Source organism: Andrena cerasifolii, chromosome 5 (assembly GCF_050908995.1).
Source record: "Andrena cerasifolii isolate SP2316 chromosome 5, iyAndCera1_principal, whole genome shotgun sequence".
Taxonomy (NCBI): domain Eukaryota; kingdom Metazoa; phylum Arthropoda; class Insecta; order Hymenoptera; family Andrenidae; genus Andrena; species Andrena cerasifolii.
In genome coordinates, this window is record NC_135122.1 from 10,468,630 (window position 1) to 10,482,596 (window position 13,967).

Sequence of the window (13,967 nt, forward strand, 5' to 3'; positions counted from 1 at the left end):
GAAAAATATTTTTTATCTTTTTCTAAAGAATTTATATTGAAAATGTGCTCCCAATATATGGAGGGGAATAGTTTGCTGCAGCTCCCTGTAAACTTTCATTCAAATCGTTCGAGCGGTTTTCGAGATTTTATGTTCACCGTTTTGGAAAACGTAATTTCTGGGAGATCGCGTTTAAAGTTGGACATCGTTATCCGATCTCATGTGCAGGCTCGTACATTTTTTACTGTATTTCCTTTATTTCTTTAGAATTTTGTAGAAAAGATGTAGCTAGCGGAATATGCAAGCATACTAAAAACCAATTTTCGAAAGTTTCGAGGGTAACCTACCCCCTTAAGCAAATAAAGGATTCGAGATTCGAGCCCTCGTCCAATAAACTACGCCCTCCTTCCTCCCCAAGAGAATATCTACAGAGTTAATGGTTACGTTTTCGTGACTCGTTCAAAATACTCGACGATAACTTTGTGAACGTTGACGATAAATCGTGGAAGGTGGCGTCTGTCCCCTCTGCGCGTTGGATCTTACATGTTCCAACATTTCTCTTCTCCGCCGCCGCGACACAGTAGGTTTCCTCGTTGTACGTTTCACAGGCAATCGTCAACTAGTCCGTGGAAGCAGCGCCCCGGAGAACCGCGTATATTAAATTCACCGTGGCCTCATATGAGCCACGAAATTAAGCGATTTCGCGGGACCACGTGGAGAGCGCGGCACGCAGCTCGCGCGGCGCGGCAGCGCGCTTCAATTAAGCGAGCACCGTCGGGATTATTAATTCCAAATTAATCCGGCGCGACAGCGTATAACATTTCCGCCCCGCTCGCCGCGCGTTCCTCGATTCTCGAGACGGAAAACCGGAACGACGCGTGCAGACGCCATATGTCGTGGGTCTTCCTATTTAAACACTGGGCTGATTCTCGAAACTGGGACGATCTACCGCTGCGCCTCACAGAACGCCTATGCCGTCCCGATTTCTACGATCACCCAGTACGTAGCTCTCGTCGCCCAAGTTCGTAGGGAAAAAAGCTACGATTTCATACGATCCACTCTTCCTAATTAACGGGCTCGTAAAAGTTAATGCGACCATAATATCTTCAAGTTTCTTAAGAACCGATTAAGAAGAAATTTATTTGTACGTACGCTCTTAGAGATACTTAGAGACTGCCTCCTTTGCATAAAAATTCCATAAGGCAATAATCGATTCAGCTGCCGTGACTAAACAGCATCGCCACTCAATTTAACGTATCACCTCCGAGCGCAAACGTTATCGTTCCCCGAATCGAGCGTCCCCGATCGTCGCAATTAATTCTAGCGCGAATTGATCGCGGGACACGTAAATTTCGGGATCTTGCCGGGGATCGAACATTACGGTCACGATATATTTCGTTGTCTGGGCGAGAGAGAATGGCCCTTCTGGATAGTCGGTTGAAAATGAAGACGCTGGACCAGGAGGAGCGAGTTGGTTCGGGGGGCAAAAAAGTCTGCTCGATGCAAGTGTGCCGTTGAACAGGAATAAAGATGATATAGAGGCGACCGTTAGTGCTTTTCTTTTTATTCGAGGGGCCGACAGTAGCCTGACTGTCAGATGTTGTGCCTCTGGTTGCAGGGGACATTATTTGATAGCGGATCCACGGGAGGACGGGCGGATCGGTGTTGGTGGTCCACGGTGGCGACTCGAAACAATGAATTTACTTCATAAATCTCAATTCAGCCGGGTCCACCGGCCAATTAAACTTAATCTCACCGACCACCGCCGCGGGCCCATTTGCCTAAGACGTATCGACGTTGATGTCGAGGGAAACGGGCCTCGCGTTTCGATACGGCTATAATTGCTGTTCCCGGCTAACAGATGACGCCGACGAGAACGTTTTGCTCTCGTGTCAACGTTTCTTCATTGGGAGCCCAGTCTATTTCCAAATGGGAATGGAATGGGACGCAGGAGTAATCTTAAATTCTCGCGAAGCATCTACGAATCTTTTCCATCCTCTCGGTGACGCGTAAACAGCGTAATTATAGCGGCGTGATGGTGCAACGTTTTAATTACTGATCGAAGGAAATGAAGCGCACAATCGAGCACCATCGTAGGAACGCGTATCGACCCAGTTTACGAATACTGGCGAGACGTTACGTCGCTAATTAACTTGACTGAAATTGTTGAGAAGGACACCCGTGGACGGCGGTTGCCGTGTTTGGACCGGCATTACAGATGTATCATCTGTCCTCGAGGCGTTCGACGCTGCTCCTCGACGATACCTACCACCGGGGCGATGGCAAAACGTTTCGTAATTGGTGGTCGCTTTTGGAAGACCCGGGAGACACGGAGCAGTGGATCCGAGGCCCAAAAGTCGGGCCACTTATGCGAGTGCAGCCGCTCGAGGAAGAGAGCCCTTTCTAGGAAACCGTGTTCCTGGAGTCGCTCCCATGGAGGCCGTTCCCGAATTCGCGAAACGTGGGACTCGCTCGTCACCGACTTCTCCGATGCGGAAATCAGAAACAGACCGATCACACGTGTTACTATGTCCCCATTGCGTTTGTGCCTGGATCACCGCCAAAATTATAGATGAGACAAGTAATAAATTCATTTTGCGTGGTTTCTCGATTAGCAGACGATCGAGGGTATTGAAATTTTTACAGTGGAAATGAATAACACGCCTGGAATGGTTTCTCAAATCTGGTTTAAATGAAAATAATTGAAATATTGCAATGCAAATATTGCGTGGCTGCGCGAAAGCGACGCGATATTCATAGCGTAATGAAAGAAGACTCGTTTGAATAGTGTAGGCAATTCCTACGACTAGGACTCGCGAGGGAAAAGCGCGACAGTAGCCCGAGGCTGGTCAGGATAATTAATAGCTTAATTTGAAGCTATCAGGAAGTCATTTCTCACGCGACCGCCGGCGACGCGCGTTTAGTGCTCGGTAACTGTCCACTTCATAGTCTTCACGGCCTCGAGGAGACGTGTTTCCAAAAACTCTTCCCTGCCTGCCGTCTGAAGAAACATTTTTTCTAAATATAAAATTTACCTCGCCGTAATCTTTGAATACCTCAGTGATCACTGATATTTTTAGAACAGGCAACCGTGCCGTCTTAATTACAGATATCTACTAGTCCGTTAGATGTGTATAATATCTAATGAAATCAGCAGAGAAACTCTGGTTTCAGATATCGAATAAAGTCGAAACAGGTTGCTGGATATAGACGTCGTTCCCTGACGACCGCATTAAAAAAATCAATCCCGACATGCCTCCCACGTGGACGAGGTATCAGGTTTGAAAAAGTCCCCGTTTCGCCCGCTATCTAATCGGGTCGTTAAGCGAAATTCTTCCGCGAATATAACCGACACGAGTCGGCGCTTTTGGCAGGGGCACGAAATTAAGATGTATCGTCGAAATCTGGTGCGGGTAATTTGCATCCGTCGCGACGCCTACGCGGCTTTCCGCCTCCGCGCTCGGGGCCCACCCGTCTGCGGCCCAAACACACCCATTCGTAGCCTATTCGATTGTTCAGCAAACTCTTTAAAACATCGACCGCCCTGTCAGCCTTGAAAATCCCCGAGCACACGTGTCGGTGTCCCATGATTTTCGCTTGTTAAAACCCCCGCCGTACCCTCTTAATTCCTGCCTCTCCGCAGCATCCTATGAAATCACAAATTATCGTCCTTTATTTAAATCTCCGTCGATGGAGAATGTTCGTCCCTGATTCATCTTTCCCGCGCAGCTGCTCGCGCGCATTTTCCTCGAAATTGCGCCGCCCCCGAGGCGAGCTGTTGCGCGCTCGAAAGTGAACGCGTAGGACAGCTCGAATCTGCTCTAACAACCGGAAACTCTCGGCGTCTCCGGGCAACGAGTGCACGTGTCATCGTCCAATTCGTGCCGTGATTTTTGTACGTAGCCCGCGCGTGTCACGCGGCGGAGGATCGCGATTAATAGGGCGATCAGCGTGATGCTTCGTGACGGATTTAAGAGCGGACGAATTTAGAGGGACTCCGTCCTACGTCACGGCACGCCGCGCGAACACGCTCGATTTTATTCTCATTTTTATATCCGCGCCCCGTGACCAATCGTCGCGTGACGATCTCCTTCCTCGTCTCTTCGTCCGCGCAACCACAAAGCAACCAGGAATAATACGGCGAATTAAAAAGCCACGCAGTAGTCAACTGGAATCGAGCGTATCATGCCCAGAAAATCTAGTCTCGTCCTCATCGTTCGCTCGGCTCACGCTTCCGACACTTAATTGCTGTGGAAAGTAACTCTTTACGCTCAGAGGTAGAGGAGACCGGGGTAGTTGACTAATTTTTAACATTTCTAATTTTTCTAAATAGACCATTGTTATTTTGCTAACTTGTTGCCCACCAAAAGTTTACAAATTTCATTAGGTATACAGGCTTAATTTTTTTAATTCTTTTAATTGAGTCTAGGTCGTAGTTTTTATTATATTTAGAGTAGTGAGACGAATAAGTCAACTAACCCCGGCTGTGGTATGCTTCAATATCGTCATATGTCATATGCTTGAATATCGCAAATCGCAACATAATTTATAACATACTACAACAATTAAAGAGAATTAAGTAGTCAACTAACCTCGCTAGTCAACTAGCCCCGGTCTCCCCTACTGAATCGTGAATTTTTATCGTCGTCGCATGCTTCTATGGTATCTGAGGGAACAAAATTCCGTGGTACCGCAGTGTCTGTCTGCTGGGGCGGAGGAGTGTTACATCACGCACATAATTTCAGAAAATGATGATTGATGCGCCCGTTCAATCTCTTCCATCGCGACAGAGAGGATTAATCTTGATAGGAATTTCATATAAACGCGAATTATACAAAATTACCCTAAATAACGATGGCAATCACGAAGGAACTAAGAGGGGAGCAAGGTGTCTTCGAGTATTAATTAGAAAAAGAGTTTCATTCGCCAAAACGGAAACGCATTTTAATGATCAGTGACCAGGACTCTCTGGCTAAATCCATTCGTTCGCACAACGGGTTCGTTGTTTAAAGAATTCGAGATCGTAGGGATCGATAGGCTAGACAAAGTCACATTGCTGAGTGCTATACATACCCGCAAGCTCGTGGTGCGCATCGGTGCGTCCAACCTCGACTCCGCTTTCGAAGAGGTGAGGGGCGATTAACCCCCATGAATGCAATCTTCACGAGTCCAATTCAACGATAGAATAGTGGCGCGGATCGGGTGGGTCGATTTTATGGCGCGGCCAATACACGCCGCCGTGTGCACGGGGTACGTAGGCGCGGATACGTGACTGCCTGGCAGTCCCCCATACGTTATATTAACACATTAGGTCCGCTCGCGTGCCAAAACCCCGTAAGCTGTAAGTAACAATAAGTAAGGCCCGTAGCCCCCTCTCGACGATCGCGAGATGAAGATCGAGCAAGTGGGGGAGTCTCGAGGGAGGGTTCCGAGGCTGGACACGAATACGCATGGTGTGCGTAGGTACCTACTTGCTTTCCGTTCCTTGTTCCTCCGTTTCGGGGAACGACACGCGTCACGCCACACAACCCGCCACTTTTCTTTCCGATATTTGCGAAATTACTGGTGTGGAGTAACGCGAGTTTGAAATTGTTTATCTGTGCCGTTTCATTCCGACGAGCTGAGGAATGGCTGGCGTTTACAGCTGATAGAAACCAAAATGTAAGACGCTTTACATCTCTCGAGCCTGCCGATTGTAAATTCGGTTTCAATAAGGAATCCGGGCCCCAACGGCAACATCGTTGCTGAAATTACTCCGTTTCACGCGAGTAAACGTGTCTCGGAGCAAAAGGGCCGAAAATTATCGTGTCAGGTTTTGAAGTGTACAGGTTGGATCTGCTCGGTGCAGCCGGCGATACACCTGTCGCTGATTCTCCCGGGGACCGTTCGTTTCTTTCAACTTTTCGCTGGACGTGTGTTCCTACTGATATTTGCCCGGACCAAAGCTGGCGACCACCGCAAAGAACTATATCGAGATTTGAATGAAGTTTTGGGAGAATGGCCCGAAACATTATGAAACGATCGCTGTTGGGACGATCGCTTTTTACAGAGGCGACAGAAAAACGGTGGTTGAGAACCCCTTTGACCACACGCACACTCCTCGGTGGCTCCAATTAAGCGGGCAACATTAATTTCAACCACCCGGTCCGACCCCGCGGTTATCTCCTTCTCTCCTGCACCCGTCGTTTAGTCGACCCTCTCCCTCTCAGTTCTTCTGCCTCTCTCTTCGACCCTCCGCACATGGCATCCTCTCCTCGTCCCTCCATTGCCCTCTGTACTGTTCCATTCCACTCGTTCTTCCGCACGCACACACGCGATACAGCCTGCGCGCCGCTCTGCTTGCATTCTTCGCTTTGTAAATAAGTGCGCGCTGTTACTATTGCACTGTACCCTCGCTGATCGATTATTAGTAACTTTTACAACGACTTGCCGCTGCAAAGTTGCGCGACAAACGGACGAGTCAATCTCACCCCGCTCTGCCAAGCGCGCGTACAGATGTAAACATTTTATTATAGAACAAGAGAGGTGCAGGTTCGAGCAGCGCTCGGCTCCAGTTTCACTCTGAAACGGGCATCAACTCTTTTTCCACCGCTGTACTCTCTGACGACTCTTTCCCAGCGCCGCTAAGCGGAATCGTTTGAATGAAAGGACTTAATAGGCGCAAAAACCGCACGCGTCGTCTTTTACGTCAATTTGTTCCTGGGTTTTCTCACCTGCTGAACCCGAGCGCTCGCGGGAGCGTTATCGCGGGAAACGGCGCACGTAAGAACGGCAAATTGTTCGAAGCGAGGGGAGAAAAAAGGTTTTCGCCAGCGGCCTTTCCAGGTGTCCGTTCTTGCGAGCGCTCGCCGAGAATCGTTTGTTGTTCCAACGAAACTTCTATATTTATCCATCCAGCGAACGAGAGCCCCCCGTATTTGTTTCCATTCCCGTATTCTTACTCCGTCACGTCTCATTCCGGTTTTCTGGCTCTTTTTCTGCCCGCCGTCACGTCCCCGCTCGTCGTTTCTCTCCGTCTCTGCGTGCCCGCCGCCTGTTCGCGTTCACACACGACACCGGCTAATACCCGCAATCTTCAGCCCGCGCAGCGCGGGCGTCCGCTAATTCGCCTCGAGCTTCTGTACACAAGCAGAAGTGGTTTACTTTGCGCGCGGGATCCACTTCCTCGCCACACGCTTCGCGAAACGCGAGCGTGTACCTTTTCTTTTCCACTCCCGAGCGATGTTGTGCCAGCGGAACCACCGGGGTGACGGCGTTATTTTCGTGATCGATGTCGCGCGCGGTAAAATTTCGACGCGCTGCAGGGTAGAATCGAGTGGATCTCCGGGTCGCCAGGGCCGACGAGCTGCAAGCCCCGATCGAACTTGTCATTCCTCTTGAAGCTCGAGCGGAGACAGTAATTTGATGCGTACCCAAGTTCCTTCCCCAGATGCTTGGGAAAATTGGAAGGGTAACAGAGTAAAGGGGAGCAGAAGTCGAACGGGGGAATGTCACGTTACGCTCCGAGACAGGATGACGTTTCTAATGCGAAACTGAGGAATTAGAACAGTCGCACTGTCTAATGAGATACTAATTGCACCGCATTCCCATGGTATTGACCTGACGGAGGATCAGATAAGCCGGGGCTCGAGGGAAAGTGAACAGTGCGCGATGTATTCGCGAGTTCCGACGAAAACGCTGTACGATCGAGCCGAGGAGTGACCGTAGCAATGACTGAAAGATCTATCGATCGAGCGTCGCCGACAGATCGACGTCCGCGGAACAAAACGCACGGCCTGTAATTGCTTGGGACGCGGACACGAATACAAAGGAGCGTTTTAATTCTCCGGACGATAGCGATATCGAGGAATTGACGTGGACTTTAGCGTCCAATTTAGTCTCACCGTTTCGCATTAGGCGTACTTTATTCCATTCTCTACGTGACTGCTCTGCCAATCGAGGCCCCTCAGACCTCTCCTGCGATCTCGGTACACGAAAACAGCCGATGCATAGAAGAAATATTTCGAAAGCCTGCAATATCGTTGATCCCAGATTGCTTATCAGGCTCAGGGTGGGGGTGTCTGAAGAGTTGAACGGCTCAATTCATTAAGGTAATAAATACTAAGCAAACGAAAGATCCGCCTTTGAATTGGACTCTCTTTCCTCCCACAAATTAGAGGAATTCCTAATTCCCTGTAGTACTAATTACCTACATAGTACCACTAATGGCTTTGCCGATTCGCGTGCAACGCGATAAATCACGTCCGTTTCACGCGAAGCCACGGCCAGTTTCGCGCGGCTCGCCGCGCTTCGCCTCTGCGCAGACATTTTAATGAAAACGTTCGAAAGAATCGCGCGAAACCATCTCGATTCCACTCATCGGACCGGCCCGCGGTAATTACAGACGGATACCGCCGGCATCCTCTGTCTAATAGAAGAACGGGAGGGCACGCGCGCGATCCACCGATCTCCGCCGAGCCATCGTCGGCATTTCCGGGCGAGTGGCGGTGCAACGATCTTGACGATTCTCGAAATCGCCGCGTTAAATGGACCGCGGCGAGGGAAGCGTGGATCGCGAGTACTTGGGGGTGCTCGTTACCTCGCGCTCCTAATAATACTTGCCACGTAGCTTTGCGCGCTCGACGTTACGTAGCCCGCATCAAGCGAATGCCCGCGTGCACGCGATTTTCGCTGGTTTCTACCGTGTTATTTATCCTAGTAGCCCATTTGCTATACGTTACGTACGCTTCTAAGGCACGGATCGTCAAGCACCACACTGTTCCATCCGAAATGGTCCTTGCTATCGATGCTCCCTGCTCGTGTCTGACTAGTAACGGCTCCTCCGAGCTATTCCACTGATTCCTTGCCTCTCCACTAGGGCGGAGCGGAAAAATTAAATTTGAAATTTCAGTTGGCCTCGGTTCGAGATAGTTGTCTTTTGACTAACCAAACATAACTGTAAAAAAAAAATTGGAAAAATATTCATGTCTGCAGGTTCCTTTTTCTCTTAAAAATAATTATATGATTATATATTGTATATTGTTTCATTACTATCTGTTTCATATTTCATATCTCATATTTCATTGTTGAATTAGTTTTAAGTATTTTTAGTATTAGTATACGTAGTACTAATTAATGTTTAGTTTTATGTTATGGTTAGGCCTATTAACAGTTGATACTGCGGCCTCACCTTTACTCGCCTTTACTTTCTCCTTATGTACTATACCCTTGTTTTACGAGTAATAAAGACGAAATAATAATAATAATTCGATTATATGATTATAATTAAAAGGAACCTGCAGACATGAATATTTTTCCAAAAAATTTTTACAGTTGTGTTTGGTTAATCAAAAGACAACTATCCCGCACCGAGGCCAACTGAAAATTTAAATTTTCGCCTATACATATAGTATCGCTCCGCCCTACAGTCTCCACGTCGGAAGATGCTTGGCGAATGTTCGCTCGACGGGACGGTGATCCCTGGAAATCGATTTTAGTCTCTTACCCTGTGTGCACCTCGCATTTCCGTTTCTGGGTCGTAGATCTTTCTCCAATTGGTCCGCTGAAGCGTGTGCTCGTACGCCGGTACGCTCGTTTAGCGCGCAGCCCTGGAACAGCGCGGGCATTGTAGACGGCGGACGTTGATTTATCTCGGGCACGAAAAGGTTACTGAATATCGCTGCCCCTGGCGACCATATTTCCTTCGGTGTCCCCCTGTATCGCACGTAGCGGCTCGTCGCACGCGCGTGGAAACGCAGATTCGTGGAAAGCGCGAGTAACGTCGCGCGATGACAGGCAGCTGGTGTCTAGCGGGCGATTTGTAATTGTAAACGCGCTTAAATGGTGCCGCGACACGTGTAAACGTCGGTAACCAACGCGCTGGGTTTCAAGACATTCGAATTAATGACAGTGTAGCTAATTGATCAAGCTGCAATTAATCCTGCACAATGGGATCGGAGTCGTAGAACGGAAAAAACTGCCATCGTCGCAACGACTTCGTCTTGCGATGGTCACGAGTGTACGTTTCCATTTGCTGCGTCTCAGTTATCATATAATCGCCCTTAACTTCACCTTCTGCGTGGGTAACGTGTATTCTAAATCGTAGCGGTAGTTGGCACAAATGAATTAATCATTAGATGCGCTTATTAAGGCCTCTCGTGCGATTAAAAGGCCACAATTACGCTCAACAACCACCCACAAAAAAATTGAAGCTACCTCGCGGAATCTTCAAGACGCTCGCGTGTATTGTGCGAAGTTTACTCTGCGATCGACATTTCATCGTACGTTCCTTTGAAGACCAATGTAACGAGCGATTCCACGGATGCACACCACCCGGGGGTGATGGAGATTGTTGGAAAATACGTTTACGCTATCGTGGGAACAACTATCAGTCGACGTTGAATGGACAGTTATTCATCGTTCCCGGGGAACCGTAATTGCTATCGATGATGGTTATTAATATCTGGCTGGGTAACTTGAACCCCGTGATCGACAATATCCGCATGATACGCGCCTGTGATTTAGAAATCGAGCGGTCCACGGGCATGGGGCTTAGGTATCGGTTAAGATCGAGCCCGATCGCGTAAAACAATAAGAAAATTTCGATAATTGGACGTGGCTTCGACGGGGAAACAATGCGGGATTAAGTAACCGCATGTTTACGCAGGAAAGGAAAAGGTTCCGAGTACCTTGAGGTTTCTTTGTTAGGAGGGTAGCGAAAGGAAGTGAACGATTCAGCTGGATCTTGTGCAATTCGCGTTTCCCGAGTGACACAGCGATTGCGTCGACGTATATTTTACCACGGATTTCGATGGGATTAATTAGATTCTAATGGAAAATTGGGAATACAGTTGGTTGCGAGGGGCGATGCCAGGGGTAGCCGCGGCTTAATGCCTTATTAAGATGTGATCTCGACGCTAGAAACACGAGTTCGATTATCTGGTATGTTCGTCGAAAGATCAGATGGTCAGATACGAGCAACGATACCGCTGATATCGGTAGCGATCGACGATCGACGATCCGGCGCGATAGCACCGTGTGTTCGGTGTAATAATTAATAACGAGAGTGACTGTGCCCTTTCGGTACTCTCTGCCTCCGCGGCGCAAGTGGAACAATGTAGAACATCGACCGCGGTTGCGCCGTGAATTGTGTTCGCTCCGGGTGCAGATACTCCTATTGCACGCTTATCTGGTATCTTTGTTATCTCGCCACAGGAGCGATGGATATCGCGGCCGGCGACGAAAGATCAACAGACTGAGTGCACGACCGCGGGCCAATCGATTTCAATGATACTATCTATTTTTAACACGACCGCTCTGTATGACAGAGAGCCGCGATTAAATAGCATCTTCCAGGCGACAGATGGTGATAAGGGTGATCGTTCGCGCTTGTGCATTAACCCTATGATTCCTGGATTGCCCTGCACCAACAGTGGTTCCGCGAGATCTGTTTCAAACCACTTCCCACAGTGATTGATCGCTGATAGATACGGAATCGACACGAAGTATTCGCAATTCAAATCTATCCCTGCTCACCCATGATAGAACCATTGGTAAACTTGCCGATGAATATATTATGCCGAAAGTTTTTCATACGTTTTTCACAACATATGTGAAGTCATCGAAATCGGCAAGTTTGCCGAACCATTTGACTTTCGATCGAAGCTGCAAACCTCTGTGCTGGCGAATTCATGCCTCAATTACTGCACTTTTTCCACGAGGCACCGTTCGCGCGAGTTCTCGCTTAACACGCATTCAATCGATCCTGCCGCGGTTGCAGCGTGCAGAAAAAGTCATAAACACAGGGGACCAACGGGGAAGAGTAGTCGGGGGCGAGTACACCGGAAGAACCGGCTCCACCGAAGGAGCAGAACCAGAAATGAAGTCATTAATCGTCTTTTCGAGCAATATATTATTTACGAATTTCCATTTCTCATTATTCTTAATGCGCTGCGCGTCTCGAAGCGTCTGCCCACGTTTAACAGCGAAACCCCCCTACCAAGCACCATCCAAATCTTCCTCACGACGACCCCGGGTAATCAATAGTCCCAGGAGTATCAATCGCTTCCCAGTGAAACAGTGACTTTCTACCCTTATCGTTAGAAAAATATATTAAAAGTAATAACAGCGCTGCTGTATTCTACACGCGTGTAACGAGGGGAAGAAAGAGGGAGGCACGCAAAAGCGATGAAAACTTCCGAGAGTTTGCACCTCGAAGGACACGAGAGCCTCGTTGTCGCTAGAACGACCGTGTTTTATCGAATCTGCCACGTCGACGGGCGGTCGGAGTAAAACGAACGTGGCGAGGAGAGGGATGAAAAGAAATGCGCGATCCAGGTGGAGAGAGACAGGCGAGACCGCGCCTTAATGGAAACAAGCTAACGACCCGTGGAAACGTACACGCAGTCACGTACTCGCGAGTAACGATCGACGAGTGACCAATCAATGGTCATTATTTATGGTTATGGGTATGGCCACAGGGCATGGCTACTTTTCGTGCGATTCCGTGGGCCCGGCGAACACCTTAACGAGTCAGGGCCTGGAAAAATGTGGCCGGCCGCCGTAATCAGCGGGCGCGCAAAGCGGCTGAAATCGCGGCGCCGTCCGCCGATTCGCTGGCTCGAGATAGCCGCGGTATCTCGCGACTTCTGGTCGTTGTCCCACGGTGCCCCGATCCGCTCCGGCGCGTTATTGTCGCTCGCCCGAGGATTCGGAACGCCGGTGCCTTTTTGTCCAGGAATTTCGATTGGTCCTAAGCCGCGGAGATATCTCGTTCCCCGAGAGAAGCGATTCGTGTGCCTGAGAGCGACCAACCGTTCACGCGTCCTCCGCATTCTCCTCGCAGAAGTCTGTGCAGAATTTGCTTCGACAGGAAGCACCCCTTTTCTCTCGGCTGTTCAGCCAGGCAATCCGAGGCTCGCGCGGTCTAGCCGCCTTGAACAATTTACAGCGATCGAAGCGTGGCTAAGGCAACCCGCGAACGATTCAGCAATTAGAAAACCTGCCGCATCTCCTTTCTGATTTATCGCGCGCGGCGGGCTGACCGGGGAAAAGGGAGGAAGGAAATGCAGGGGGGGATCGTAAATCATTATCGTCGTTACATTAATTGACGTTAGGGCCCGATGAGAATGGCGCGACAAGCGGTGGTTCTTTCGCCCTGTCGCTTTATCGCGCGGCGAGCGACGCACGCGAGAATGGATAATTGATTATTATTAATGAAATCCTTGTCAACGAGCATGCTTTTTAACCGGTGTGTTTTCTCTTTTTTGTTCGCAGGACGAAGTAAGTAACGACCCACGACAGTTAGAGGCCGTGCACTCGAGAGCTAGGCGAGACTAATGACGAAACGGCATCAGAGAACGTGAGCTTTCCCGAAGCCATTATTACTCACGCTTATTGTGGAAGCTCGCAGAATCCTTCGACCACACGGTCGATCGTATCCGGATGAATCGTATTCCGATCGGGACATTTTCACCGATAGGTACCATGGTTGTCGGTACACGATACTACGACGCGTCGCAGATTTCACCGATTAGTTCTGAACTCTGACGAACAAGAATGCCGCGTGCCCTCCAAACAATAGTCGGTCGATTACTCAAAAGTCCTGCCCCCATTTCTCACGGTAGGTATTCCGAGTGCAGCAAAAACGAAATCGCGAGGGAACGAGCGCCCATCGGTGGCCAAAGAAAAGGTCTCAATTCCTCGAATGACATTTCACTCGTTAGACAGCCACGTTTCCCGTTCGTTTCCGCGAAGCCTCGCGTACAGCGCAACCGTTTAATCGGCGTGGAAAACGAGCAGTCCATTCGACATAACTTACGTTAAGATGTGGGTTACACGGTTCCCCGAGGCCCGTGGATATTGCCTTCCGCCGTGGAAACGTGCACGATGGATACGAGCGATCCTCTTGTCACGAGGTAACGAGAGCCGCTTCGACGCGCATTCAGCCTTAAAACTGTCAATCCGCGGATCAAACCCAGCGTCGGCTGGAGGATGCAGCTCGCTCGTAA

General features: G+C 49.3%; 1 protein-coding gene across 1 annotated transcript in view; it reads left to right on the forward strand.

Moving 5' to 3' along the window:
* The window catches only part of LOC143369480 (uncharacterized), a 65,368-nt gene that overhangs the window by 44,068 nt on the left and 7,333 nt on the right, over positions 1 to 13,967 (forward strand). Inside the window, exon 2 of the mRNA XM_076813499.1 lies at positions 13,234 to 13,318. Within this exon, the coding sequence (XP_076669614.1) occupies positions 13,234 to 13,247 (14 nt within the window). The 3' untranslated portion in view covers positions 13,248 to 13,318. The remainder of the gene's footprint in view (positions 1 to 13,233; positions 13,319 to 13,967) is intronic.